The following is a 25,790-nucleotide window of genomic DNA, read 5'->3' on the forward strand; positions in this document are numbered from 1 at the left end:
GGGACCCCAGGAGCGGAGAGCCCGCTGCGGACCGGGCGCCGGGCCATGCGCCGCCGTCTGTGGCTGGGCCTGGCCTGGCTGCTGCTGGCGCGGGCGCCGGGCGCCGCGAGAACCCCGAGCGCGCCGCGGAAACCGCGCAGCTACCCGCACCTGGAGGGCGACGTGCGCTGGCGGCGCCTCTTCTCTTCCACTCACTTCTTCCTGCGCGTGGACCCGCGCGGCCGCGTCCAGGGCACCCGCTGGCGCCACGGCCAGGACAGTGAGTGCGGGGCGGCGGGGGCCCGGGCGCGGGGTGGCGGGTGACGGCCAGCGGCATAACGGTGACCCGCGCCCGCGGGGGAGTCCCCGAGGCTCCTCCGTGCAGCGTCAGCCTCAGTTTCCCCCGACTGTGCGATGGACGCAGCCCGCCTCGTGGGAGGGTTGGGCTGTTAAAGCGAAGGCTGCAGTGGGGGGCCCGGCTCAGGGGTGGAGAGGGTCCGTGTGGAACAGTCCTGCGGGCGGGGCCACTCCATCCGCAGGTGGGAAACTGAGGCTCCAGAGGAGCTGGGGCAGGCCCAGCTGCATGGGGGCAGAGGTCTGGGTGACCTCCGGACCCCTGACATCACAAAGTCAAGTCACACGGCCCGAGTGGGGGCCTCTCTGCTTCTTCCCAGACACCCCACGTGGCAGGTGAGGACAAGGAGGCCACAGAAGGGACAGGACCTCCCCAGGGTCACACTGACGGGTGGCGAAGTGGGGTCCCCGTCCCCAGGGCCTGCCCAGCACACAGCAGGCACTCAGTGTGAGTGGACTGGAAGGAGAGGAGAGCCAGGCACAGCAGGGGATGTGGGCATAACCCAGAGGCCAGGGGAGTCTGTGTCCCTGCTGGGCAGGGGCACTGGGGAGGGGGCCAGGGCCACTGGCGGCTGCCTGAATCATCCTCTGCCCTTCCCAGCGCTTTCATCTGGGCGCCAAGGCCCTCATTAGGCTGCACGCGACGAGGGCGGATGGGGGACTGGCTGGGCCGGTCCATCCGTGGCGGGCATGGCCAGGCGGGGTGGCCTCGGGCCAGGGCAGAGGCCTGGCTCCCCTGCGTGGACTGCAATAGTGATGGGGTCAGGGCTAGCTGAGAGCTCTCCTGACATGCGTGCACTCGCTGGTCACCCATCGGCACCTCATGGGTGCTGTGCTGCACATGGGGGACCCAGCGGTGACAGATGGCCACTGCCCTGGGGCTCCCAGAGCAGGTAGACATGTGAACAGGGTGCAGGTGGGTGCACAGGAAAGAGAACGGTGGTGCTGGGACCACCCTGCTGGGGAGGGGAGGCGTGGAGCGAGGAACAGCGGGGCAGATGGTGACAGATGCCAATGGAACGGTCTCCAAAACATTCCCACGTGCTCTGGAAGGCTGGGCCGGGCTGCCCTGAGGAGCCTGCCCTTTGACAGGGAGCTGGCCAGGCACACGAAGAACTGTGCACCTGGCTGAGGCAGGGGCGGGCACCAGGGTGAGGAGTGCGGGCCGGGCCCAGGGTCCTTGCTGGACAAGACACTTCTGCTCAGGCTGGGGCAGGGCTCACCCAGGGCCACCCATGGATGATGGGTCCAAATCTGGCTTTGCCACTCCTGGGTCTGTCTGCCCCTCTGCAATGTGGGCACAGCTGGCACCTCCCACCTGGGGCTGCAGAGGGCACAGAACAACTGTCATACAGTCAGTGCTCCAAGCATGCTTGTGGTGTTCCATAAATCCCCGGCCTCCAGTCCAGAGCTCTGAGCCCCAGTGACTGCGTGGGCTGAGCTGCTGAGCTGTTAGCGCCGGGACTGGGGGCTCCATGGGGTGGCGCTTGTCACTGGGTCCATTTACTGTTAGCAGTCCGGGCAGGCCCTGCCCCGCTGACTCCCACATCCCTCTCCCAACCTTCCTTGTGTTTCTGCACCCCAGGTGTCCCTCTGGGTGTCTAGGACCCCCAACACCCCTGCACAGATGCTGCTCTTGTCTGAGCTGCAGGGACAGTGCTGACCTGGCTCGGTGGGCTCTCCCTTGGGGTCCTCATCAATCCCTGCACTCCCTCCAGCTTGTGGGGGCCATCCTACCTCCCGTTCCTTCCGACTGCGCCTTATTCCTCTCTCATGTGCTGGGGGTGCTCCTGGTGTCTGTTGTGGACCCAGGAGGATCCTGGGTGTCCCTCGTGGTCTCAAGGGTGCTCCTGGGTGTCCATCGTAGTCCCCTGGGTGTCCATCGTGGTCCAGGGGCAGGGGGGTTCTGGGTGTCTGTCATAGTCAAGAGAGAACTCGAGGTCCCAGGGGTGCTCCCGGGTGTCCATCGTGGTCCCCGAAAGGATCCTGGGTATCTGTCGTGGCCTGGGGGGGGTGCTCCCCCCAGTGTCCATCGTGGTCCGGAGGCTGGGCGGATTCCCAGGTATCCATCACCGTCTCGGGGTAGGGGGCTCCCGGGTGTCTGTTGTGGTCAGGAGAGGACTTGTGGTTCCAGGGGTGGTCCCGGGTGTCTGTCATGGTCTCGAGGCTGCTCCCGGGTATCCATCATGGTCTAAGGGTGGGGGGGTCTTCTGGTGCCTGTCGTGGTCCTGAGGACCCTGCACACAGCACGGTGGACACCCAGCAGCGCTCAGTGTGAGCAGGTGTGAGCCAGCAAAGCCCTGCCTCCCCCAGGCGTCCTGGAGATCCGCTCTGTACGCGTGGGTGTCGTGGCCATCAAAGCAGTGTCCTCAGGCTTCTACGTGGCCATGAACCGCCGGGGCCGCCTCTATGGGTCGGTGAGTGCCGGGCAGGGCTGGGCGGCGCGGGTGGGCGGGTGGGGAGGGTCGGCTGCCTCACCTCCCCATCAGCTGCTCTACACTGTCGACTGCAGGTTCCGGGAGCGCATCGAAGAGAACGGCCACAACACCTACGCCTCTCAGCGCTGGCGCCACCACGGCCAGCCCATGTTCCTGGCACTGGACAGGAGGGGGGAGCCCCGGCCGGGCAGCCAGACGCGGCGGCACCACCTGTCCACCCACTTCCTGCCTGTCCTGGTCTCCTGAGGCCCCAAGAGGCTCCCGAAGTTGCCTGGGCCGGTGGCGAGGGGCCCCAGCCATACCTGTTCTTCCCCCTGCTGGCTCCGTGAGCAGAGTGCCCACTGTGTGCATGCACTGGGGACACAGCACAGGAGCCCCTGGGGGAGCCCCAGCCTGAGGGGCAGGCGGGCGGCCACCAGTCAGGTCCAGTCCTGAGATGGGACCTCGAGGAGCGAACAGCGCCTCCTGGGCTGAAGATGCAGACGTTGAAAGGTGGAGGAGGCGTCCCAGGCAGGGCCCCACAGAGGCAAGCGCTCAGGGGAAGGAGCCGGGCTGGGCAGAAGAGAGGAGGGAAGGGGAAGGGTGACAAGGGGCCAAGGAGATGGTGACATAGACCCTGAAGCGTTCCTGTCCCGGGAATCTACAAATGCAGTGTCTGACGAGGACAAAAGGACCTGCAGGTGGGACGGAGACGGGCAGGCATCGGGGTGGGGGGTCCAGGGCCCCAGTGTCCTCACGGGGTCCCCATGCAGGAGGCAGAGGGTGAGAGCCAGAGAGAGATGGGAATGGGCTGTGCTGTGGCCATGACAGGCAGGAAGGGCCCCCAGCCGAGAGATATGGGTGCCTTCAGACGCTGGGAAAGGCGGGAAATGGTCCCCTGGAGCCCCCCCGGGGAGGGACAGGCCCTGCCCTGGACTCTGCTCTCCAGAACTGCCAGAAAAATAAATGTTTTGCTTTAAGCCGTCAACTGTGTGGTCCTTCGTTATAGCAATGTCAGAAATTCTGTGTCTGAAATTGTTTCAATGATGAAATAAGCCTGTGTTCCTCCGCCCCGGGAATGTCAGAGGCTGAGGGCAGGAGCCATGCTGGTGCAGGGCAGGCCTGGGGGCTCTGTGCCACCATCCTGCAGGGTGCAGGGAGGGTTGGTGGGGGTGGCCTCACTGGTGCCCAGCACCCTCCTGACATCCTGATTCTGCTGGGGCTTCTCCCTGCAGCCCTGGGAGTCATACTCTAGTCAGAGAAAAGGGCAGAGCCCAGAGCTCAGGTCCACCCCTGCTCCACAGCCTCGGGCCAAGCAGCGACCCCCTGGGCCCATCTCCGGGTGTGCCCATGGGGTGACAGCACCATTGCCCAGGCGGGGGGCATTCCTCCTGGTGAAGGGGACAGTCCCCGGGGATGGCCAGGGCCCCAGCCCCAGCCGCCGCCTTCCACAGACATCCAGGACAACTGGGCTGAGGCACCTGCCGGGAGGCACTTGGCAGCCTCAAAGAAAACACCCTCTGGGAAGGGAGGGCTGTGTCCACCCCGAGAGCCACGGCTCACCCTGCAGAGAAGGGGACCCCTCCCCAGGGGACGCTTCTGGCTGGCATGGAGTTGGTGGAGGCTGCGGCCGTGCTGGGCACCCTGCTGCACCCAGGACGGCCCCAGGGTGGCAGTGTGAGGGGAGCTCTGCCCCCGCTGGCAGCTCAGAGGGCATCGCTGTTTGAGTTCTCTTGCTTGGGGCTGTACAGGTCCATTGCGGAAGTAAACCCACGGCTGGCACCCACGCAGGAACATTACAGAACGTTACATGTACTGCAGAAAGAGGGTCAGCAGTTTGTTCTAAACCGGAACATGAAACGAGCGTGCAGCCAGCAGTTCTGGGCACCGACAACCCGGGACAGAGACCCCTGTTCAGAGAAGCCAGAACGCAGACGCTCTGAGCAGCTGATTCACAGGCCGGAACCTGGTTGCCTCCGGCCTCCTCAGGCAGTGGGGCAGGGGCCCCACAACAGAGAGAGCAGCAGCCCGGGGGGCAGAGCACCAGCTGCTCTCCAGGAAGTCGCCAGCAGCAAAAATGAGCCAACCCCAAACAGCTGCAAACTGTGCTCCCGCTTACGAAACTCCTGAGTGGCCGACAGGGAGAGGGTGGCAGCAGCGCCGGGGGCCGGGGACGCAGTACTGCGGGCCTCGAAGCGCCACCTCTGCCCGTGCAGCAGGCTCCCGGGGTGGTGAAGGCACCAGGGTCAGCCACTTGTTACCGCTGTCTCATCTTTCAGCAATGCGGCCTCACAGCCCCCACCAGGGTGCCAGTGTCCTCTGGGCACAGCACCCGGAGGCTCATGCCTGGGTTGGGCGACCTGGCCGGTCCTGCTCCTCCGGCCACCCCACAGGAGGAAAGTCCCAGCCTTGCGTGCAGGCATGTCCCCGAGGCACCTCAAACAATGGCCCTCCAGCTAGGTCCCCAGGCCTCACCTGCCCAGCTCTGCCCTCCAGCTCCAACTCCCAAGAGGCAACATAGACACCTAGAACCCAAGCCTCCCTCCCTAGATGCCCCCGACTCAAAGCTTCTGTCTTTCCAACAGGAAGCTGGCTTCGGCCTGCAGGAGCCCCCGCCGGCTGCTGCATGAATCTCGCAGACTGGGCGCCTGAAACACATTTGTTCTCTCAGTGCAGGGGTCAGAAGCCCTGAAGTCAAGGACAATCCGGTCGCCTCCCTACGTTGGCGTCCTCAAGGCAACCTCATCGTCGGGCGCCGAGTATGTTACCTTGTGAGGTGCTGAGTCTACGGGTCCCGGGCAGGCGGCCGGGCCATCCTCAGGGCTGGCACTCTGCCCTGCTGGCCACGGTCGCTGAAGTCACAAGACTTCTCTTGGGCTCCGTGACCGCGAGTGTGTCCACCCGGAGGGCTCCCATGGCACTGTTTCAGCAGCAGAAGCCCAGAAGCTGCCAGGGTGTGGTTCAGACAGGCGGGATCCGAGTTGCCCGGCCGAGGGGGCTGACACAGACACGTCTCGGGGCACGGCAGTGAAGAGCATGGAGGGAGTGGAGGGCAGGAGTCTCTGGAGAACAGGTGGGGGGCGGCGGGAGCACGTGCCTCCCACTCGCAGGAGCAGCCTGCAGCAGAGGGACACGGGTGGTCCTGCGGGGTCTCCTCTGTTATCCATCTGCACTGCCTGATGCTTGTGTCCTGGGATTGTGGGATCTTCAGCAACGGAGATGATCGCACCGCCCCGGCTCTCTGAGCCCGCACGTCCCCATGCCCCGCCAGCTGTGCCCACGCCCGCTGCGCCCCAGGCCAGGCATCCCACCGCCCTGGGCAGTGAGGCCCGGCTCTTCAGAAGGGGCGATCGAGGGGGAGGGGGAGGGGGAGGGGGAGGGGGAGGTGCAGGGCCTGACGCTTTAGCGCTGGTCTGCATTTCTGGTTTAAAGTTCACGGCCCAGAAGCACTGCCACCCTGCAGAGCATTGCCAGGGCGGCCCTCCTGGGCCCAAGCTTGGGAGCTCGCTAGTGAGCCCTGGGCCCCGAGCCCCAGGCCCCGCAGGAGGCACAGATGCCTGGCGGCAGACGCAGCCGTGCAGAGCCCAGCTAGCCTCGCATCTCTGTGGCCCTTTCCTGACACGCAGGCGCAGAAGGAAAGCCCAGCCACGCCACCTGCTTCTCTTTGTAAGTGGTGTATTTTAAATAGCTTTCAAGATACACATATTTTTTCCTTTAAAAAAGTCCGCTGGAGCAGTTTTGTTCTTGAATTTTGCTGGTCATCGTCATGGTCCCGAGCCCCCAAACTCTGGGTCGTGGAGGCAGCCGAGGTGGAGGCTGGGGGCCCACACAGCCTGTCCTGGCGGTGCTCGCAGCGCTGGTGGAGCAGCTGGGCCCCGTCTTGCCACAGATCATGCATGGCCGCCATCTGAGCTAAAACGTCCATTTATTTCAAAGCAGTAATAATTTAAAATTATAAAAATCTTTCCGCCGCTGAACGTTTAGAGGGTGAGGTTAGACAGAGGACGGGGAGGCTGGGGTGCCCCAGAGGGGACCGTGTGGCCCACGCCTTCCCAAGCCAGGGGGCCGGTGGGCCAGGCCCGGGTCTTGCCCTGGAACAGGCCGGGCCTGCAGTGCTGACCAGCCAAGAGCAGCACCGCTGGGGCACCCGGTCTGCGGGTGCCACGTGGCGCCGGCTGAGGGTGGGGGAAAGGCCCGCACCTTCCCTGCAGCCTCGGGCGCCAGCTGACGCGGGCTCAGGAGTTACTTGTGGCGTTCTCGGTGCTGGGCGAGCTGGAGGAGGAGGAGGACGGCGACGAGGAGAAGCTCACTGCAGTCAGGCCTGGGGGGTTCGTGGCCGTGTTCTGTCCCGTGAGGCTTTTTCGGCAGACGGGGCAGCTGTCGTGCTTTGTGGGGACAGAGGCGAGGGCGGGAGAAGGGGCGGGTTAGAGCGGGCAGGCGGTGGCGGCGAGGGCGGGCGGGCGGGCACTCACCTGCTCCAGCCAGGGCACAATGCAGCCATCGTGGAACAGGTGGTTGCAGGGCAGCTGCCGCACGTGCTCGCCCAGCGCATAGTCGTCCTTGCACACGGGGCACTCGAGCCCAGAGCCTGTGGCGGGGGGGAAGCGGTCACGGTGGCGTGGGGGCCTGCCAAGCCTTCCAGGGCGGGCTTCTCCACAGCCTCGGCCAGAGGCCACCCTCGAGCTCAGCCAGGGGAAGAAAAACTGTGTATGCCCCCTGGGCTGCTGGAAGGACCTGGACGGAACCCTGTCCTCTAAGCCGACCTTCAGAAAAATGCCCCAGGCCAGGCAAGGTGGCTCACACCTGTGATCCCAGCACTGTGAGAAGCCGAGGCGTTGGATCACCTGAGGTCAGGAGTTTGAGTCCTGCCTGGCCAACATGGTGAAACCCCATCTCTACTAAAATTACAAATATTAGGCAGGCATGGTGGCAGGTGCCTGTAGTCCCAGCTACTTGGGAGGCTGAGGCAAGAGAATTGCTTGAACCCAGGAGTTGGAGGTTCAACTCCTGCCCTCCCGCCTGGGAGACAGAGCGAGACTCCATCTCAATGAAGACAAACACCCTGAAAGCTGAGCGGTGCGGCTGGGCTCTCATACCTACGTGCTCCTCAGTGACGGGGACGGTGGGGAGGGCCTGGATTTTCTCTTTATCTGCCGGTGGGGGGCCCGTGTTTTCAAACTGATTGAGGAGCTGAAAGACAAGAGGCGACAGTGCGGGAGCTCCTCAGGGGCCCGGCCCAGGGCTCGGAAACTTGAGGCTGCAGAACCTGCAAAAGCACCGAGGCCGCGTTTGTCCTGAGTTCAGGGCCCCTGGAGCCCACCCCAGGTTGAAGGCCACCGTGGCACCACGTGGCACTGCCCTGCTCCCAGGTCCCTGCTGGCAGTGGTGGGGTGGGCTGCTGTGAGGACAGGTCCTGCCAGTGACCAAATGTTTCAAGGGCCCCTCAGTGAGGCCGGGAGTGGCAGCACTTGGAACCAGGTCAGGGTGCGGCTTCTCGGGAGAGGGGCTGAGGGACCGTGCGGCTGGGTGAGTCCTCTGTGTGGTTTTGCTACAGCGCTCCTCCGCGTGAGCTCAGGAGGAGAAGCCCCAAGGTTGCCGAGACTCAGATGCGGCAGGAGGAAGGCCGGAGCTGCCTCCATGCCTGATCCCCCTGACCTTGTGGGGCCTTCTTGGGTCTGGGCAGCCCAGCCCCGAACACAGCAGGCACTCCAGGCGGTGGCCACACTGTACCTGTGTGATGATGGCGTCCAGGCCATTGGCCCCCCAGGCGTAGTCCATAGGGTTTGAGTGCAGAACTCCCCTGGGGGTGGAAGGTGGGGTTCGAGTGGCTGATGGGCGGCTAGGGCAGGTGCCTCCCCCACCCCACTCACCAGGGGTACCGGCTGGGGGTGTGGACAGGAGCCCCCATCTACTCACCAAGGACCCAGGCTGGGGATGGTGGCGGGCGTGATGATGCCATTAACGAGCTGCTGGATGATCCTGGAACAGAGGGGGCAGTCACGGGGTGAGGCCACCCCACATGCAGGAGAGGACCAGGCCTGCCAGGTCCGTGGTGGGCACCCAGGGCAGAGCAAGCTTCGACTTCTAAATTAGCTTCGATTTCCTTGTTTTATCATGCACTCTGATGCCCACGCTGGAGAGCAGCTGCTCCATCCTGGCTCACTGCAGCCCCGGCCTGCTGGGCTTATCCTCCGCCTCAGCCTCCCGAGAAGCTGGGGCCACAGCAGAGCTCCACCGCTCCTGGCTACTTCTTTAGAGTTAGAAACAGGGTCCCTCAGGCCAGGCGCGGTGGCTCACGCCTGTAATCCCAGCACTTTGGGAGGCCGAGGAGGGTGGATCACAAGGTCAAGAGATCGAGACCATCCTGGTCAACATGGTGAAACCCCATCTCTACTAAAAATACAAAAAATTAGCTGGGCACGGTGGCGCATGCCTGTAATCCCAGCTACTCGGGAGGCTGAGGCAGGAGAATTGCCTGAACCCAGGAGGCGGACGTTGCGGTGAGCCGAGATCGCACCATTGCACTCCAGCCTGGGTAACAAGAGCGAAACTCCGTCTCAAAAAAAAAAAAAAAGAAAGAAACAGGGTCCCTCTATGTTGCTAGGCTGCTCGTGAAAGCCTGTTCTCAAGCCATCGTCCCTCCTCGACCTCCCAGAACACTGGGATCACAGTGCTGAGCCACACGCCTGGCAAAACTAGCCACTTTTAAAGATGACTTTTCCAGCAGGTGAGACACGCAACCACAGGAGCGGGGCCCCAGCGATGTCCCCCAGGCTCTGGTCCAGGCCAAGGCCAGGATAGCATTTGATCACATGCACGTGGACAGCAGCCTCCCATGCACGTGGGCTCCGCTCTACGGTCAGCCCACACACCGGAACCAGCACACTTCTGTCTCCAAAGGGCCGTGTGGGGCCCCTGCTCGCAACGGGACACATCCCGAGGCTCTCGGAGAGTATGGGGGACAGCGCTGGAGCGCCTGGCCAGGCAGTCTCTCAAGAGAGCCTACAGATGACATGGGGCTTCCATGGAACCCATGCTGGATTCTAAGCACCAGAACCTACAACCTCACAGTGTGGGGTCCTCTCAGCCACCCCCGGGGCCCCCTCACCCTTCCAGCGTGGGGACGCCTTCGTGTCGGCCGGTGGCCCGCCGCGTGGTGAGGCGGGCGCGGGGCTGCCGGGCGCCGTACCGGTGCCGGGACTGGTGCTCTCGCTCCCGCCGGCTCTCAGGGTCCCTGCCGTCATCAGCCTGTGCCCCAGGAGGGAACGCGGGGATCTCGAAGCTGTCGTCAAAGATGCCGAAAGCAAACTGTCCGTAGCCCTGAGGCAGCGTGAACAGGTGCTGGTCCACGTTCTGGGGAGAGGAGCGGGGTGTGACCTCGGAGCTGGCTCAGCGGCTGGGGCAGCCAAGGGGGCTCAGGCCCGTGCAGTCTGCTGGGGGTGCCAGGGGACCAATACAAAGGAGAAAGCACGCCGGGCCCTGCTGGTTGCCAGGTGGGTGGGAGAGAAAAAGGGAAGCGGGAATCGGGCGCAGCCTGCCCCGCCAATGTGAGATGGCGCAGGGAGACGCCTCGACAGAAGTTTCACTTTCACCTGAGAAACCATCAGCCCAACCAAGCAGCATGGGCCACCTGTGAGCCCCGGCCCTAGCCCCGGCCCTGGCCCCGGCAGGGACACATTTCCTCTGCTGTGCTGGCAGGGGGAGCCCTGGAAGGTGAGGTGGGTCCCAAGCAAGGCAGACAGGCTCAGGAGCACAGTGGGGTGGGGTGCCAAAACTCACCTCCAATGGCGGCCGGCTCTGGTCCGTGGGGGCTGCAGAGGGGGCAGAGCCATTTTCTGTGCTCCTGGGGAGAGAGTGCGTGTCAGCAGCAAGAGCCGCCCGGGTCCCCACGTGCCAGGCGCTCCCTCCCCTCAAAAGCCTGTGATGGGAAAGCAGAAACTGTCCTCTGCACAGCTTCCCGCCCACTACCACCTCAGGACGAAACCCTGCAGTCACCACGGAAACATCACAGACTTAGGGAGTCCCCTGGGCCACCCTCGCCACAGCGCCACATGGAGCCGACCCTGACGTGTGTGGGTGGCCTCACGCCAGCATTAGCGCCGTAACCCACTGTTTCTTCCCTCACCTGTAACCCACAAAGTGTCTCTGTAAACCGGTGCAGACCCCAGCAACCTCCCGGGTGTGAGGATGTGCACAGAGCCCCCGTGGCCCCTACCCCAGAGGGCCTGGGTCGCACATCAGGTGCTGAGGCTGGGTGAAGTGAGTGGCTGCACGGGGCCCTGGCCCCGTCCCGGCCATCACAGACGGGAACAGCATGCTATGGCCCGCACAGAGGAAAATGCTCTGAGAGCCACGGGCACCAGGCCCTGCTGGCCACAGACCCAGCGGGCTCCCCTCCTCCTACAGCGGCTCTTCCAGCCTCTTGAACGAGGGGCTGCATTACCTGGTCTCTTCCGGAAGCTCCTCGATGAAACCAGACTCGCATCTTGGGCAGATATAATCCTGCAGGAGAGAACAGGAGGCTCGGTCACAATGACGCCCGGCACCACCTCAAGGTCACCTGCAAAATCCCCTCAAGGGTGAGGACAGAGGGGCTCTTGACCCAGTGGTCTCTGGCTGGCCAGGCACTCGCAGGCAGGGGCCACTCCCAATCCGTGGGTCCTGGCGGGCAGGGCCTTCAACAAGGCCGAGGAAACCTGGCTGTGCTGGCCACCAACTGAGTCTGCTATGGCTCCCAGTGATCTAGGCTCCCCCCAACCTGCCCCCACCATGACAGACATCACCAGGGCCTTGGCACCTCCGTGCACAGGAGGCACTGCCTGGACGCCAGAGTGGCATTTCCAGAACGCTCTGACAGCCCCACACCGCCCATTCCCCTGGCTGGGGGGAGGCCATGCCCATGCTGGCCACACCCGTGCAAGACCCCATCCCCAGGTCCCCCTAGAGCCAAGGCCAACATGTTGATGTCCCAGAGAAGCTGCCAAAGGACAGCTGTGTGTGAGCCCCAAACCCAAGTTCACAGCTCCCCAGCACTGGCCTCAAGCCACAGCCTCGCCAAGCAGGCCACACACGGTTTGGATGCTGTACCCTGCAGACCTCGCCCTGGGCTGGAAGGGCTGCTGGAGGCGCCAGCTTGCGGGCAGGCCCCTCGTGGATGGCTTGGCCCTTGCTGATAGGGGACCACCAAGCATTCGTAGGACTTGGGCTGAAAAGTGTGTGGCGCCTCCAGCCTAGCAGGATCCAGGCAGATGCCAGCGCCACGCTTCCTATGTGGCCCGCAGAACTGGAAGCCACATCAACCTCTCTCTGTAAATGACCCGGTCTCAAGTGTTCCTTACAGCAATGTGAAAACGGCCTTAAAGAGCACGTATCATGTCAGGGACTCGCACCAGGGTCCCAGGTCATCTCCAGGTAAGAAACACAGACAGAAACAGGGAGAGGAGGCTCCCATGGTGTATGGGGCACTGCTGTGGGGGGAGCCAAGGCGAACCTCAGGCTCTATGGATGCAGGTTCCACAGGGAACCCCAAGCTATGGGGATGCAGGTTTCCCAGGGGACTCTACGCTCTGAGATGCAGGTTCCACGGGGAACCCCAGGCTATGGGGATGCAAGTTCCATGGGGACCCCAGGCTCTGAGATGCAGGTTCCATGAGGTCCCCAGGCTCTGAGATGCAGGTTCCACGAGGACCCCAGGGTCTGAAGATGCAGTTTCCATGGGGAACCCCAGGCTATGGGGATGCAGGTTTTGTGGGGGACCCCAGGGTCTGAAGATGCAGGTTCCATGGGGAACCCCAGGCTCTGGGGATGCAGGTTTCACAGGGGACCCTAGGCTCTGAGATGCAGGTTCCACAGGGAACCCCAGGCTATGGGGATGCAGGTTCTGTGGGGGACCCCAGGCTCCAGGGATGCAGGTTACACAGGGGACCCCAGGCTCCAGGGATGCAGGTTCCGTGGGGGACCCCAGGCTCCAGGGATGCAGGTTACACAGGGGACCCCAGGCTCCGGGGATGCAGGTTCCGTGGGGGACCCCAGGCTCCAGGGATGCAGGTTACACAGGGGACCCCAGGCTCCGGGAATGCAGGTTACACAGGGGACCCCAGGCTCCGGGGATGCAGGTTACACAGGGGACCCCAGGCTCCGGGGATGCAGGTTCCTTGGAGGACCCCAGGCTCCGGGGATGCAGGTTACACAGGGGACCCCAGGCTCCGGGGATGCAGGTTCCGTGGGGGACCCCAGGCTCTAGGGACACAAGTTTCTTGGTGGCTGGAACTTGGCCAGCTGTGGTCCCCTCTCCAGCAGGCAAGATCCCAGCCCCACTCGCTGACTCTGGGGCAAAACGGGGGCCTGGAGGGCAGTGCCCACGGGCAGAGCCAATAGCTGGGTCCTGCAGCCCACACTGCGCCATGCCCGCCTCACTGTTCCTGCTGCTGAAGCACAGGCTGGGCGGTTAGAAGGGGCTGAGGCCAGGTAAGCAAAGGACCCCAGGAGCACGCGAACCCAGCATGAGGGGAGAAGAATGGAGGGTGACGAGACATTATCTACAACAAATAGAAAGTGCTGGCTGGGTGTGACGTCTCACACCTGTGAGAGGCCGAGGTGGGTGGATCACCTGAGGTCAAGAGTTCAAGACCAGCCTCGCCAACATAGTGAAAGCCTGTCTCCACTGAAAATACAAAAATTAGCTGGGCGTGGTGGCGCTCGCCTGTACTCCCAGCCACTCAGGAGGCTGAGGCGGGAGAATCGCTAAAATCCGGGAGGCAGAGGTTGCAGTGAGCCGAGATTGAGCTACTGCACTCCAGCCTAGGAGACAGAAAGAGACTCTGTCTCAAGGACAAACAAACAAAAAAGACACCCTGGCTGGGTGCAGCGGCACACCCGTGACCCCAGCACTTTGGGAAGCTGAGGTGGGGAGATCATCTGAGGTCAGGAGCTTCAGATTAGCCCAGCCAATATGGCCAAACCCCATTTCTACAAAAAATACATTAGCTGGATGTGCTGGCGTGTCCCTGTAGTTCCAGCTACTAGGGAGGGGGAGGCAGGAGGATCGCCTGAGTCCAGGAAGTCGAGGCAGCAGTGAGCTGGGGTCCCACCACTGCACTATAGCCTGGGTGACAGAGCAAGACCCTGCCTCTAAAAAGAAAGAAAGAAAAAGAGCAATAGACAACCCAACTCAAAGCAGGCGAAGGACCCGTAAGGGGCACGCCTCCAAAAGCATGCACTGGAAAGCAGCTCCCACCACGAGTCCCGTGGAGCCGGCCAGCATCAGCGAGATGCCCCTTCCCAGGGCAAGTGAGGAGGAGGCGCACAACCCCGTCCAGGCCGGCTGGGAGCCCAGAAGTCCCCGAGATGGGATTACCCCACAACCCAGCATTTTCCCTCCAGGTACACATCAAAGAGGAAGAAGACACTTGTCATAGTGGATGGTCACAGTATCACCAGCAGGTGGAAACAGCTCAAAACAGGCTCAACCACAGAGAGGAGCGAGGTTGAGACCCCGGCCAGGGCAGTGGGGGGTGGCACACCCTGAGGATGTCCCGCCCAGTGAGGGACGCCAGACACAGAAGGCTTCACAGCGTGTGGTCCATTTCTATGAAATGTCCAGGACAGGTGGATCCAGAGACAGAAGGGATCATGAGTGCCGGGGCCTGGGGGAGGGGAAGGGGAATCACGGCTGACAGGGACCAGGCTGGTCGCTTTCTCGGGCGATGAGAACGCTCTGGAATTGGACTGCGGTGGTGGTTGTACAACTTTATTCATCAACCACAAACATTTTAAACAGATGGTACGGTGTGTGAAAATATCGAAATAAAGCTATTAGAATAAGTAGGCCCAGTGGTCCCAGCTACTAGGGAGGCTGAGGTGGTCGGATCGCTTGAACCCAGGAGGTAGAGGCTGCAGTGAGCCAAGATGGCTGCAACAGAGTGAGGCAGCGTCTCCAAAAGAAGAAAGGGCCAGGCGCGGTGGCTCACACCTGTAATCCCAGCATTTTGGGAAGCCAAGGTGGGCGGATCCCTTGAGGTTAAGAGTTCGAGACCAGCCTGGCCAACATGGTAAAACCCCGTCTCTACTGAAAATACAAAAATTAGCTAGACATAGTGACACATGCCTGTAGTCCCAGCTACTCAGGAGGCTGAGGCAGGAGAATCGCCTGAACCCGGAAAGCAGAGGATGCAGTGAGCTGAGACTGCACCATTGCACTCCAGCCTGAGTGACAGAGCAAGACTCTGCCACCAAAAAAAAAAAAGAGAGAGAGAGAAACAGAAAAAAGAGAGAGAGAAAAAGAAAGAAAAAAATGAAAGAAAGAAGCCAGAGGCGAGCCAACACCCACCACCCACAGTGCTCAGGAGCAGGGACGGCCCTGCCACAGTGGCTGTGGCTGTTTCCCACAGGCACAGGTTTCTTGGGGGTGTGTTTAGGGTGTCAGGACTTAGATGCCCCACTTAACTACCTGAACCCCTGGTTTTTGCTGATGTCGGGTTTATCAGGGCTCCTCTGGGCTGAGGGTCTGCAGGCATCCACCCGCCAGCTGACTGGGAGCCCAGGGCCACTCCATGGCCTGTGTGGCTCTCTGGGCCTGGCGTGGTGGGCTCAGGGCGCAGGCTCTCCCTGCATGGCTGGCTCCCAAGGCTATCGCCACCCAGTCCACCTGGAGCAGCTGCGCTGGCCCCCACTCAGGACAGGACGTGCGTCAGCTGTGCCACCACCCAGACTGCTCTCTCTCCTGCAGGTGCATCCACCGGGATGGGCAGCCCTGGAAGGACCTGAGAAAGAAGCCGTCTCCCTCTGAGGAACCAGGCTTGCCAGCCCCAGCCCCATATCTCTCCCAGACAAGCGCGGAGCCCCACGTGCGCTCAGAGGCCCTGCCGCTGTGGTCCTGACGTGCCGAGCTCAGCCCCTGCTCATCACCTGGTTTCCTATCCTGCTCCGTCACCTGCACTGCCGCTCGCAACAGCCCGACCTGGCCACATGTACACTTCTCTGCCCCAGCCCCGGCCTCCCCTCGTCCCCAGCTGTCCCGCCCACAGTAGCCGTAGGACCTGGTGCCACCGCGCTGCCCAGAACCCTCCCTGCAGCACCCATTCTGCGGTCAGGGCCTGTGCACATCCACCTGCTGCTGGGACACCCAACCCAGGGGGTTCAAAGGTCACCTCTTTGCTCCAAGCCTCCACCCTGTCATAGAGGATGGCCTCGACACTCACTGGTGTCTAAAATCCGGCTGTCGTCAAGGACACCAAGGGCTGCCACCCAACTCCTGGGCTCTGTCCCTCAGGCCCCCGGCCAGCCCCTCCAAAGACTGGAACCCAGGCTGCTGACAGGTGGATTGCAGATGCCCAGGGTGGAGGCTGAGCCTCTGCCTGCAGGTGGTGGGAGGGGCTGCACTTGGGGTCTCCAGCCACCCTCTTCCTCTAAGGGCACAGCCCAGAGACAGCTTGGTCTCATATCAAACCGCAGAGGCCACAGGTAGAAGCGCCCAGGCAAGGGGGCCTGGATGAGGAGCTGCTCCACCTTCTCCTGGGGGCGGTGTGCACTGGGGGCCCCCACAGAGGCCCCACTGGAGCCTCTGGTGCTAGCGGAAAGCAGCTCCCAGGAGTGAATCTGTTCACCTCTCCCTTGGAGGACAGGTGGAGGAGACCAGATCTCCCCACATCGTCACCATAGCGACAGCTGGCCAGGCAGCAAGGGTAGGAGGAGCTGCACAGCCCTGGGAGAGCCACCACCGCATCCCTGGTTGGGACCTGGCAGGGCGGCAGGGGCCCTTCATCCACAGAGCTTGCACGTCCTGAGGGCCCAGGGCCAGGCACGTGGAGAGTGGGCTGGGGAAATTGCTGGCCCCAGATGACCGCCCAGCGACGGTGACTCAGGCCCCGTGGGCAGCAGGCACCTCAGGCAGCTGTGCGCATCAGGAGGCCCCAGGAAAGGTCATGGTGCGGCCCTCGGCGGGAGCCCCAGAACTACTGCTTTCCCACAGGATGCCCAGAACTTCCCAGCTGATCCAGTGTGTGGGCCCCACAGCCCCAGAGGCATGGGCACGTGCAGTGCCTTGCACCCCCTCCTTCCCGCCCCAGCAGCAGCCACCACACCCCACATTCACACCTTCTGTCCCTGGGCCTCCTGGGATGGGCTGGACGGAGAAGGCATGAGCAAAGCCGCTGCCTGGACCTGCTGGGGCCTGTGGGTGCTCCGCCTCACATCCCAGAGGTGCCTAGGCCCAGGCCTGGAACTCTGCCTTCTCCTTTCCAGGCGGCTTCAGGCACTGCCGTAGAGACCGGGACCCCACACGTGCCCATACGTGCCAGTGCTTGGGTGCTACAGCTTGGCAGAGACTCAGAGGAAGGTCTTCATGGTGGCAGAGTTCCAAGTGGAAGGAAATTCGGCACCTGCCCGCTGCAGACCCCCGTGCCAGCCTGCCCAAGAGGGCGGGGCCAACATCCATAGGTTCCCTGGGTATTGCTAGCACCCGATCCCAACGCCAGGCTCCATGCTCACAGGGTGCTGTTGGGAGCCAGTTCCCGAGAACCCAGCCATGTGGAGCCACTCCAGGGTGCCGGCCGGAAGTCACCGTCACAGTGTCTGGCACAACCGCAGACACACACAGAGCAGGCGGCAGCCAGAGACAGACACCACACAGCCTGGGAGGACTCAGGCTGTCGTCTGAAGATTGTGGCCAGGGCTACTCAGGAGGCCCGGGAGGGCCAGGCCACTGCAGGGGTGAGGAGAAGACAGGGTGGGCTGGGGGGCAGAGGAGAGGGGGAGACAGGGTGGGCTTCGGGGCAGGGGAGAGGGAGAGACAGGGTGGGCTGGGGGGCAGGGGAGAGGGGGAGACAGGATGGGCTGGGGGGCAGGGGTGAGGAGAAGACAGGGTGGGCTGGGAGGCAGGGGAGAGGGGGAGACAGGGTGGGCTGCAGGGCACGGGAGAGGGGGAGACAGGGTGGGCTGCAGGGCACGGGAGAGGAGACAGGGTGGGCTGGGGGGAAGGGGAGAGGGGAGACAGGGTGGGCTGGGGGGCAGGGGAGAGGGGGATACAGGGTGGGCTGGGGGCAGGGGAGAGGGGGAGACAGGGTGGGCTGCGGGGCACAGGAGAGGGGGAGACCGGGTGGGCTGGGGGGCAGGGGAGAGGGGGAGACAGGGTGGGCTGGGGGGCAGAGGAGAGGGGGAGACAGGGTGAGCTGGGAGGCAGGGGAGAGGGGGAGACAGGGTGGGCTGCAGGGCACGGGAGAGGGGGAGACAGGGTGGGCTGCAGGGCACGGGAGAGAGGCAGCTGGGGAGACTTCCTGCCCAGCACCAATAGTGACACAAGCAGCAGCAGCCTTCACTTCCCGGAGGCTCCCCACCCACGCCAGCTCTTCCCCACCGCTGTGGGCAGCAGGATCTGTCCCCTGGCACTTGGGGACACTGAGGACGGTGCAGGTGCTGGGGGAGGGCGGTCAGCAGGCAGAGCTGGGACTGCCCTAGGGACCACCTGGAGACAGGGAATTCAGGGCTGAGGCTGGCACCCAGGGCCACCACCCACGCCCACTCGGCTATCGGGGGCTCAGTGCCTTCAGCGAGTCCCCGCCCACAGGGCACTCTCTCCCGCACCCCACAGCCACAGTACCGCAGCCAGCACCTCCTCAGCAGGGTCGAGTCTGGGTCTGTGCAGCAGCCGGCGGTTCCCGCAGCCACACGCCTCACTCCAGCTGAGGCTGCCTTTGCTCAGATACCCAGAGGCTCTTGTCATCGCCTTTCTTTTTTTTGAGACAGAGTCTCCCTCTGTCACCCAGGCTTGAGCACAGTGGCACGATCTCAGCTCACTGCAACCTCTGCCTCCTGGATCCAAGCAATTCTCCTGTCTTAGCCTCCGGAGTAGCTGGGATTACAGGTGCCCGCCACCACGGCAGCTAATTTTTTGCATTTTTAAGAGAGGGGTTTCACCATGTTGGCCAGGATGGTCTGGAACTCCTGACCTCAAGTGATCCACCCACCCCGGCCTCTCAAAGTGCTGGGATTACAGGCGTGAGCCACCGCACCTGGCCGTCACCGCCTTTCATGGGGACAACTGCCACCACCACCAGAGCCCCCTACTGCAAGAGGGGAATCTCTGCTCAGGGCGCCCTCACAACGAGCCACCAGGAGAGTGGCCAGGTACCAGCCACTCTGCACATGCACCCACTGGATGCCACGGGAGGAGATTGCATCACCAAACACGCCTGGCAGGTAAAAGACTGAGGCCAAGGCCGCACAGATCAGATTGGCCCAGCCGCTCAGGGCCTCAGCCTGATCCCAGAGCCCAGAATGGCAATGGAGGCCTGCAGCAGCCCAGCTGCCTGGGAGAAGCCACCACACACAGGCATTCAGCCCCGGCAGGCCTCCGGGTCAGAGGCCCGTAGGGGCTTCCTGACACCAGCCTAGGTGTTTCAGCAGCAGTGGCGCCACCTCAGACTCAGCCTCGGGGCAAGCTCACCACCGGCAGAGACGCCCATTTCGAGGGTGCTGGTGGTGGCTGGGGACTTTCCCCATCACCAGATTTGGAGCAGCCTTCCTGCCCCAGAACAGGTGCGCCCAACTCCCAGCACAGAAAATCCGTTTTTGTTTCTTTTTGAGACAGCGTCTTGCTCGTCACTCAGGCTGGAGTGCGGTGGCACCGTCACAGCTCCATGCGGCCTCCACCTCCCAGACTCAAGCGCTCCTCCCACCTCAGCCCCGACAGTGGCTGGGGCTCCAGGCGTGCAACAAGACACCCACCACTTGTTTTTATGTCTTGTAGGGACAGAGTCTTGCCCTGTACAATGAAGTCCTGACACCGCCACACTGTCTACTGGCACCATGTTACGTCCTGCTCCAAAGGCACGAGCAGGTGCCCTCGGGATCACTGCAGGGTGAAGACAGGCACTCCCCTCACCCACACACCCGCTCCCTGCACTTGTTTACCAACGTTCATGACCAAATATTTGTCAGCCGCGGTTCAATGCTGGCTCCCCGGCCAGCCTATAAATTCCGTGAGAGCCAAGACCAGGACTACCAGACACCACTGAGTTTCCATGACTAAAAGAAGGTCCTCCCCAGGCCCAGTGACAATCGGAAGAGGTCAGGGTCCTCCTTGTCCGAGGCCACAGGGCCAGGAAGTGGCTCCACCACACCAGGATCCAGCCCTGTGCAGGCTCCCAGAGCAGCCAAGTATCAACAGGTCAGGGCTAGCCACCTCCAACAGCCACAACTCCAGGCTTCCCAGGACCTGTCCCAGGGCTCACACAGCTGTCAGGGGCTGCCCTACAACTCACCCTGGCAGGCAGTCTGTCAGCCAACCAACCCCTTCTGCCACGGCCAGGGGGCACAGGAAACAGGAAGGGGCAGGAGTGAGAACCCTGAGAGGCACAGCAGCAAGACAAGGCTCAGCCTCAGCTCCCTAATCTTCGCCCCACACCCAGGATTTTACTTGATTTGTTCCTCCTGCTGGGGAGGGGAAGCCCTGTGGCTTCAGCAGAGAGGAAGCCACACCTCTCTACTCTCTCCACTCCTGGCCTGTGTCACTGCTCTCCCGTCATGCCCCAACTCTAGCACTGGTTCCTCCTCCGTGACCAAGAAAGCTGCTTCTCCTGACTCCCTCCAGCCCCTTCCGGGGTCTCTGCTCCCAAGGAACGCTACTGCTTCTGGAGGGCTTGGGCGCCTCTAATGGGTCAAACCGTAGCAACAGCCGGGTGGTAATGCACAGAGAGAGCACAGAAAATCCTCAACGCCTGCAGCCTCTTCCCGTGGGCACAGGGTAGGGAGTCCAGACACGGCTCCACCTCTTGCACCTGCTCCCCTCAAGTTGGCAGCTCCCGACTGAGCAGGCTCTGCCTTTTCTGCTGAGCCACCACGGACCTCAGTTTCCCCATCTGCAGGCGTGGCTCAAAGAAATCACCACTTTCCACATTAGCCTGAGAAAGGGAAACACTGGTCACAAATGCAGACCACCGCCGGGCACGGTGGCTCACACCTGTAATCCCAGCGCGTTGGGAGGCAGGGGGATCACTTGAGCCCAGGAGTTCAAGACCAGCCTGGGCCACACAGTGAGACCCTGTCCCTAAAAATAGTAATAGGAACGCCAACTGCCGAGCCCGTTCCAGACCTGCTGACTCCGAAACCCCGGAGAAGGGGCCTGGAAATAGCACGTTCCACGAGCACCGCTCCCACCTGCCCCCAAGGTGACATCAGGTCCGCGTGGGAAACATCGCCCTAAATAAGCAGGAAGTAACACTCGGAACACCCAGGCCCGGGGTCCCCTTGAGCCAAGGGTGGCTGTAAACACTTCGAGAAAGGGTGGGCTGCTCAACCCAGCCCCGGGAAGGGAAGAACGCAGGCTCGGGTCACAAAGCCCTGCCGGAGGGCCGCGGTCGGAGCCCGGGACGGTGCCTGGAGCCTTCCGGGCCTGGGCCTGACTCCCAGGCGGCGGCCAGGGCCCCACGAGGCGAGCCTAGGGCGCCCCGGACTGCGCGCTCGGCGGGGGTCCCCTGGCGTTATTCTCGGGGTCTGCGCCCCGCCAGGCCCGGCCCGTGGCCCGCACCGCGCCCCTGGGCAATACCCTCTGCTCGCCGGGCCTCACTTTCTCCGTTTTACAGAACCAGGCTCACGGGGTTCGGAGGAGCGTTCCCACCTGGGGTCCCCGCGGCCTCTCGGATCGAGAAGGCAGAGGATGTGGGATCACCCGACCCAGCTGCGCCGCCCCGGCCAGGCCCCGCCTCCCCCCTTCCGGGCCTCAGTTTCCCGCATGTGCAGGACGGGGTTCGCGCCCGCACCGCCCGGGCTCCCCGCGGATCCACCCTGGGCCGGCGCTGTCCCCACCCTCAGTTTCCCCGTCGTGGCCACCTCGCGCGAGGAGCGGGCACCGGCGACCTCCACCCCGGCCCGGGCCTTGCCTCAGGCCTGCGGCACAGACCCTACCGCCCGCCGCCCCGGCCCGGGCCTCACCGGCAGGCGCGGGACGATCTCCACGGAGCAGCAGTGGCAGAAGTACCGTCCGGGCTGCGGCGACGCCTCGGCCATGGCCGCCGCCGCCTACTCCGTGCCGCCCGCCCCCTGCGCGGCGCCCGCCGCCGGCCGTTTGCGGCTCCCTCGCCGGCCGACGCGCCCACGCACGCTCACGCACGGCACGCACGGCACGTGGGGCGGGACGCGGGCGCGGCGTAATGCTGCGCACTCGGCGGGCGGCGGGCGGGGCGACGGTGGCCGCTGAGAGACAAACTAGGCCCGGCCGATGGGCGGGGCTCCGAGCGGGGGCGGGGTTCTGGAGGGGCGGGGTTCTGGAGGGGCGGGGCCAAGCCCCGGCGGAAGAGACGAGGAGCGAAGCCCTCCTCGCCATTCAATCCTGCCAAGGCCCTCCTTTCCTTCGGAGCTTCCCTACCTTATCGTCCTCTCCCCTCACGGTACTGCAGACCCCTGTCCCCACTGCTCCCGGGGCTCTCCAGGCGCTCTCTCCGCTCCGGGCGTCTGCACCGGCCTAGTCCCCCTACCCCGCCCGGTGCCCCTCCCCCGACGCCCACGTGGCTTTCTTCCAGGCCTTTGCTCAAATGTCAGCTCACGGGGTCTTCTCTGCCGCCCTCCTGCCCCGCGGCACTGATTCCCACCCCGTGCACTGTAAGGCCAGCCGCGCGGCCAAGGGGTGTTCGCACCCGCAGTAGCGCCTGACACCCGGCAGGCGTTCCATCAGCGCTGCGAAACGCCTGCAGACCGGGGACTCGGCTACCGGCTGTGCCTCACCGGGACCCGGGGGTCAGACAGAGGCTGAGGTCTGTGGGGTGCGGCCTTGCTTTCCAAGATGTTTTATGCCCAGGCGCCTTTGGAGGGAGGAGGAGGCAGGAAACCTAACCCCGCTTCCAAAATTAAGCAGTAGAGGCCGGGCGCGGTGGCTCACGCCTGTCGGAGGCCGAGGTGGGCGGATCACTAGGTCATGAGTTCGAGACCAGGCTGGCCGATATGATGAAACCCTGTCTTTACTAAAAATACAAAAATTACCCGGGCGTGTCAGCGCTCACCCGTAATCCCAGCTACTCAGGAGCCCGAGGCAGGAGAATCGCTTGAACCCAGGAGGCGGAGGTGGCAGTGAGCTGAGATCCAGCCACTGCACTCCAGCCTGGGCAACAGAGCAAGCAAGACTCCCTCTCAAAAAAAAAAAAAAATTTTTTTTTTTTTTAGAAAGAAAATTAAGCAGTAGAAACAGTAGCATCACCCAGCGCAGGATGATTTCTGAGGTCAGCTCTGGCCCAATCGTGCATTTATTTTTTTATTCACTCAACATTCACCGCACACCAGACCCCGTGCTGAATGCACGCAGACACCTCCAGCCCCATGAGATTGGACCGGAGGATGGGACTCGACGGTGGCCCTGGCTCTGCCTGGGGAGACAAAAAAGGTGTCCGAGGGGAAACTACATTGGATTCAGGGCTTTGAGGGATGAATAGAGTTTCGCTGGAGTTGGACATCCTGCAAAATGAGGCATTGGAGCCAGACTGTTGAGGAATTAAGAGTTGGAGACTGGGCATTTAGAGTTTGTTTTTGTTTTTGAGATGGAGCCTCGCTCTGTCGCCCAGGCTGGAGTGCAGTGGCATGATCTCGGCTCACTGCAACCTCTGCCTCCCGGGTTCAAGAGATTCTCCTCCTCAGCCTCCTGAGTAGCTGGAATTACCGGCTGGGCACCACCACACTCTGCTAATTTTTGTATTTTTAGTGAAGATGAGGTTTCACCATGTTGGCCAGGCTGGTCTCGATCTCATGACCTCAGGTAATCCACCTGCCTCGACCTTCCAAAGTGCTGGGATTACAGGCGTGAGCCACCACACCAGGCCTGCGTTTAGGGTTTTGAAGGTCCAGAGGCTGGGGACAGGGACTTGAGCCTCCTTTCTTCCTGTTTGTCTTTTCTTTCTTTCTTTCTTTCTTTCTTTTGAGACGGAGTTTCACTCTTGTTACCCAGGCTGGAGTGCAATGACGCGATCTCGGCTCATCGCAACCTCCGCCTCCTGGGTTCAGGCAATTCTCCTGCCTCAGCCTCCTGAGTACCTGGGATTACAGGCACGCGCCACCACACCCAGCTAATTTTTTGTATTTTTAGTAGAGACGGGGTTTCACCATGTTGACCAGGATGGTCTCGATCTCTTGACCTCGTGATCCACCCTCCTCGGCCTCCCAAAGTGGTGCAGGCTTGAGCCACCGCCCCCTCTCCCCTTCGTGTTTTCAGCGGTGGGAATCCAGTCATTCCTGCTCTGACCACCAGGGAGCGCATGGGCTCCGTCCCTGGGAATCCAGGAAACCCTAGCCCAGGAGAGGCAAGGTTGGGAGAGTCAACCCCAGTCCTCCCGGCCCCAGCCCGGGCACCAGCCTTCACTCTGTAGGAGGAGCAACAGGCCTGCTTCAAACGATACCAAACCGCAAACTGGCTGTGTGTCCCTGGACAAGTGGCTTAGCCTCTCTGAGCATGCAGCAGAACATGCTGGTTTTCTGTAGGCTCGGGGCAGACAGGAGGACCCCCGGCCCCTCCCGAGTCCTCCTGCGCTCTGCCTCTCTACCGCCCGCCCTGAGTCACTTGGACCTCGCCGACCCCTCCCCGGCCTCACCGGCCCCCTTCTGTGGGCTCAGCAGGTTCACCCCTCTGGACCTTGCAAGGCCATACCCTCTGCTGGTAGTTCCTGTCCCCAAGTCCCCTCTCCTTCTCTGCTTTATTTATTTTTATTTTTTTTTACAGACAGAGTCTTGCTCTGTCACCCAGGCTGGAGTGCAGTGGGGTGATCTCGGCTCACTGCAACCTCCACCTCCCGGGTTCAAGCGATTCCCGTCCCTCAGCCTCCCACGTAGCTGGCACTACAGACACATGCCACCATGCCCGGCTACTTTTTTTGTATTTTTAGTAGAGACCATGTTGGTCAGGCTGAGGCTGGTCTCGAACTCCTGACCTCAGGTGATCCGCCCACCTTGACCTCTCAAAGTGCTGGGGTTACAGGCATGAGCCACAGCGCCTGGCCGTTCCCCCTGCTTTTAATTGTATTTTATTTGAGATGGAGTCTGGCTCTGAGTACAGTGTCACAGGGTTTCTCTGAGACACTGCGCCTGACCAGACCCCTGCTTTTTTTTAGAGACAGTCTTGCTCTGTCACCCAGGCTGGAGTGCAATGGCGCGATCTTGGCTCACTGCAACCTCCGCCTCCTGGGTTCAAGCAATTCTCCTGCCTCAGACTCCCGAGTAGCTGGGATTACAGGCACGCGGCACCATGCCCGGCTAATTGTTGTATTTTTAGTAGGGACGGGGTTTCACCATGTTGACCAAGATGGTCTCAATCTCTTGACCTCGTGATCCACCCACCTCGGCCTCCCAAAGTGCTGGGATTATAGGCGTGAGCCACCACGCCCAGCCCCTCTCCTGCTTTTTAGGAGGCTGCCCCACTCCCTTCCTGGGGGCTACCCCATCCCCCACTGCACTCCACTTCTCAGCCCCTTTCCCTCCCCCACAGTCATCCTCAAATTCGTGGGTTATCAATGGCATCTCCCCATATGTGAGGCCCATACCCAGTGCACCGTAGGGGAACAGCTGGTGAGCATCTACTGTGGGCTGGGCTCAGGTAGGTGCTGGAAACAGTGGGAACGAGGAGGAACCTACAGATTTCTTTTTTTTTTGAGATGGAGTCTCACTCTGTCGCCCAGGCTGGAGTATAATGGTACAATCTCAGCTCACTGCAACCTCCACCTCCCGGGTCCTGGTTCAAGCAATTCTCCTGCCTCAGCCTCCCGAGTAGCTGGGATTACAGGCACGCGCCACCATGCCCAGCTAATTTTTGTATTTTTAATAGAGATGGGGTTTCACCATGTTGACCAGGATGGTCTCGATCTCTTGACCTCGTGATCCACCCGCCTTGGCCTCCTAAAGTGCTGAGATGACAGGCGTGAGCCACCTCGCCCAGCCTAATTAATTTATTTTTCTGAGACTGAGTGCCCCTCTGTCGCCCAGACTGCAGTGCAGTGGCTGGATCTCCACTCACCTTGCAGTGATCCTTCAAGTGATTCTCCTGCCTCAGCCTCCCGAGTAGCTGGGATTACA

General features: G+C 62.5%; 2 protein-coding genes across 7 annotated transcripts; one reads left to right on the forward strand and one right to left on the reverse strand.

Moving 5' to 3' along the window:
- On the forward strand, positions 1 to 3,738 carry FGF22 (fibroblast growth factor 22). 3 transcript variants are annotated; one of them, XM_002761515.6, is made up of 3 exons: positions 1 to 259; positions 2,647 to 2,750; positions 2,823 to 3,738. In XM_002761515.6, exons 1-3 carry the CDS (start codon positions 46 to 48, stop codon positions 3,015 to 3,017), a joined length of 513 nt encoding a protein of 170 aa, XP_002761561.1. In that variant the 5' UTR covers positions 1 to 45; the 3' UTR covers positions 3,018 to 3,738. The 3 variants fall into 3 exon arrangements, with proteins under 3 accessions (XP_002761561.1, XP_035141760.3, XP_054106189.1); XM_035285869.3 differs by having other exon boundaries at positions 2,846 to 3,738; XM_054250214.2 differs by having other exon boundaries at positions 2,647 to 3,166.
- A 2,675-nt stretch (positions 3,739 to 6,413) lies between these two features.
- RNF126 (ring finger protein 126) lies at positions 6,414 to 21,845 on the reverse strand. 4 transcript variants are annotated; one of them, XM_078361295.1, is made up of 10 exons: positions 21,678 to 21,845; positions 11,194 to 11,252; positions 10,530 to 10,593; positions 9,940 to 10,103; positions 8,667 to 8,729; positions 8,481 to 8,550; positions 7,847 to 7,940; positions 7,223 to 7,338; positions 6,951 to 7,135; positions 6,414 to 6,662 (listed from the first exon to the last, which is right to left on the reverse strand). In XM_078361295.1, exons 1-9 carry the CDS (start codon positions 21,750 to 21,752, stop codon positions 6,986 to 6,988), a joined length of 855 nt encoding a protein of 284 aa, XP_078217421.1. In that variant the 5' UTR covers positions 21,753 to 21,845; the 3' UTR covers positions 6,414 to 6,662; positions 6,951 to 6,985. The 4 variants fall into 4 exon arrangements, with proteins under 4 accessions (XP_078217421.1, XP_035141748.1, XP_035141749.1 ...); XM_035285857.3 differs by having other exon boundaries at positions 9,859 to 10,103; XM_035285858.3 differs by having other exon boundaries at positions 6,414 to 7,135.
- Positions 21,846 to 25,790: the final 3,945 nt, after the last annotated feature.

The sequence above is a fragment of the Callithrix jacchus genome, chromosome 22, assembly GCF_049354715.1.
Source record: "Callithrix jacchus isolate 240 chromosome 22, calJac240_pri, whole genome shotgun sequence".
In the NCBI taxonomy this organism is placed as follows: Eukaryota; Metazoa; Chordata; class Mammalia; order Primates; family Cebidae; genus Callithrix; species Callithrix jacchus.